We start from the raw sequence: 2980 nt of genomic DNA, 5'->3' as shown, positions 1-2980 counted from the left end.
TGCTAAAATAATTTACGTGATATTTACAAAAACTCATTCTTAGTAGCGTTAAGTAATAAGTAATACTGCACAAAATTAAATATTCTCTACCTATAGAACAGACACTGATGCTTAGCTTGAAATGTTCACTATTTCGTCAAATAACACTGTACGCGGAATCTAACCATTGTCCCCATTAAACTTGTGTATTGGTGCTGGATTGGTGCGTCTTTCGAGATACTCTTTAGAAGTGATGTCTTCAGACGAGACGGTCGACGTTTGAGTTCTCGAGCGCCTGCCAATCGTAGTCAATATCTGCGGAGTCGGCGACGGAAAATACCGCGCCAGTCTCGGTTCAGATGGCCGACTTCTCGGGGTTGTTTGCATCGCTCACCCGGCGGGAATGTGGTGCCCTTCGGAGGGTTCGGGGCTGGAGGTTTAGAGGAGGAAGGTTGGGGCGCTCGATTCTGGTCGGAGAGGACACGAGGGGTCGCCCACGGCGGAGGGTATCCATGCCATTTCGGAAGTACTCCTCTGTTCGGTCGCTGTAGCTTTCGATGAGAGGAGCCGGGTCCTCGTATTCGACGTTGAAGTGACGCGTGATTGTGAGGTCTTCTGGAGGCCCGAGCTTGTACAGCGGAGGCTCGACGCACTCGTAGTGGTGGTCCTCGGTCTCATCGTGAGGGTAGGTGTCGGCGACGAAGTGGCGGGTGCCCCGCGGCGTTAGAGCCGCCCAGAGCACCCGGGAGTCCAGGGCTGCGCCCCCGTATAGAGCGTTCGAGCCACTGGCCTTGCCAGTTCCGCTTTTGCAGCCGCCGCGCGCTCTGTGAACAAAGCTAAGTTCTGTTAATTCTATGTGTTTGCAAAATTGACCCTAAAACTTTAATATCAGTAGGATTATTGTCATAGACAAAACAAGAGACAGTGGATACTTACTCTCTGCACTTGAGCAAGAAGAGCGCAAGAAGTGCCGCAATGCAAAGCACGGCGATGCAGCATGTGATCAGGACTAAGAACCACGTGTCATCGTTGCCGGCTGGCTCTGAAATAGGACAATGACAACTTAGGCCCGATTCGACCAAACTTTTATCTGCGAATAACTCCTGGTATAACTGGCACATTGACAGTTTCAGTATGGGAAATATGTCAAAACTGACGATTTATTCGGAGATTAATATTTACTCTTGTTTGGTCGAATCCACCCTTAGTAATACAAACTAGCTTTTGTTGGAAAGGGGGAAAGTCATAAAAATGGCAAGAAAACATAGCGTTATTTCTATAACTTACCGTGTCTAGGCAGCTCATGGTATTCCACTCCCGGGAACAGAGCGTTGTCCTCGTTGTTCTGCAATGGCGGGCACTTAGAAGCCCTGCATGGCGGCGTCAGGTTGGCAGCACTGGCCAGGAACGCGGGTAGCGGCGGCGGCGGCATGTGCAGGATCGAGTCCGGTGGGGGGCCGATCGACAGACATTCTGCCCCGCACGTCATCCTGGTTGAAAGTTGAAGGAAACTTTTATTTTTGAACGAAAACTGAGAATTATAAAAAAATACGGGCTAATCTGAGAAAATCCGGATGGAAAATCCGTCCATTGACACCTTGTATCCACTTTTCGGAACAATTCACGAAAATTTTACTCCTGTGACGATAATAACACGCACATTCCCTAAAACAATTCAAAATATTTTATTTTATCTCTTCTTTACAGTTTTAGAAAATCCGGATAGAAATCCTACTTCGAAATAAAGGTATGGTTTGTTTCTTCGACTTAAAGAATGCTAGCGATAATAGCATCAAAGCGCTTATTCACAAGCAATCTAGAAAAGCCCCGTCTCTACATTTAATCAAGTTCACTGGATTGTAAAAGACAACTTGTCACAAAATGTTAGATTATGTTTTTGTTTTACTTTACTTTTATGAATTAATTGTCCTTTTAATACATAGTTTGGCACCAAGATAAACTAGGAATTTTTCCTTATTTTGAGATCTACTGCTTTTTCTAATCGCCTTTGTTTGTATTTGCGCTAACACCTAACACGTCATAATATTATAGTTAGGATGTGGGTGTATTCTTTGTTTGAATTGAAAACACTTTTTTAATGAAATAATTATTACTCTCTTACAGCATACACGTAACACAGTAAAAGTAGGTAGAGCAATGTGGGTACACACACAATTTATAGTGATGTATAAAATTAGGTTACTACTCACTGTCGCCCAAGTCACGGTAATAAAGTGAAGAGCAATAATAGTCAACACAATATTAACGTGCTTTATTGCATGGGATCATGGTATTCGATTAATGAGTATTTTAATCCTAGCCCAATAATTATTTTCTTTCTTTGTTTTCATTTTAATAACTAATTAGGCGGCTATAACACAAGGTAGGTAAACATTTTACATGAATGATCATGTAAAATGTTTTAAAAATGATTTTATCTGGGCTGTTTCTGAAGATTTGTATTTTTGTTGGATCTTTTGAGGGTGTTGAATATTAAACTTAATAAAATTTTCATGTCTAACAAAGAGTTAATACTGAATTAATAACTTAGGTCAGAAATAAGATCCTTGTCTAGTACATAATCACATTATCACTAAGTAGCACTAATTAAAACACACAACAGGTAATAAAGGTTCACATTAACTATAAAAAACTCACTTTAGCAGGTTATTTACGAATAATCACACAAAATGGTTGCACTTTACACCAGTTTCGAGTTACACTTGTTCGAAGTTTGGTCCAGAGATGCGGGGCGCAGGCGCGAAAACGTACCACAAGTAACGCAAACACGGTCACTCCTTCAACCATTTGCGAAAAGTATTATCCATTGCTTAGTAGCTAAAGATCTGCAGTCTAAGAGCTTCATATACCACGCGATGGTTGAACGACAATTCAAAACATCGCAAAACGTTAGTCTCTTCCCGGAACATGGTACAAGGGCAGTTATTGATTCGCGCAGGCGCGGGAACGGATTTCGCGCCCCTTGTATTAAGGGCTCGGA

The 2980-nt window shown here is 42.4% G+C and overlaps 1 protein-coding gene across 2 annotated transcripts; it reads right to left on the bottom strand.

The window, feature by feature from the left end:
- Window positions 1-326: 326 nt before the first annotated feature.
- Window positions 327-2715, bottom strand: LOC135076353 (uncharacterized). Of its 2 annotated transcripts, none has more exons than XM_063970846.1 (4): window positions 2638-2715; window positions 1267-1469; window positions 916-1021; window positions 327-815 (listed from the first exon to the last, which is right to left on the bottom strand). In XM_063970846.1, the coding sequence occupies exons 2-4, from the start codon at window positions 1466-1468 to the stop codon at window positions 335-337; spliced, it is 789 nt and encodes a 262-aa protein (XP_063826916.1). In that variant the 5' UTR covers window position 1469; window positions 2638-2715; the 3' UTR covers window positions 327-334. The 2 variants fall into 2 exon arrangements, with proteins under 2 accessions (XP_063826916.1, XP_063826917.1); XM_063970847.1 differs by having other exon boundaries at window positions 327-803.
- Between the last annotated feature and the right edge of the window lie 265 nt (window positions 2716-2980).

The sequence above is a fragment of the Ostrinia nubilalis genome, chromosome 11 (assembly GCF_963855985.1).
Source record: "Ostrinia nubilalis chromosome 11, ilOstNubi1.1, whole genome shotgun sequence".
NCBI lineage: Eukaryota > Metazoa > Arthropoda > Insecta > Lepidoptera > Crambidae > Ostrinia > Ostrinia nubilalis.
This window is presented reverse-complemented; position numbering and strand designations above follow the sequence as displayed.

What these genes read in the sequence shown, in the direction of transcription:
- LOC135076353 (XM_063970846.1), bottom strand. Translation starts at nt 1,468, where the DNA reads ATGACGTGCGGGGCAGAATGTCTGTCGATCGGCCCCCCACCGGACTCG. An exon ending in CCATGAGCTGCCTAGACACG is followed by an intron (nt 1,022 to 1,266) that starts GTAAGTTATAGA and finishes GTCCTATTTCAG; the next exon opens with AGCCAGCCGGCAACGATGAC. An exon ending in TTCTTGCTCAAGTGCAGAGA is followed by an intron (nt 816 to 915) that starts GTAAGTATCCAC and finishes AACAGAACTTAG; the next exon opens with CTTTGTTCACAGAGCGCGCG.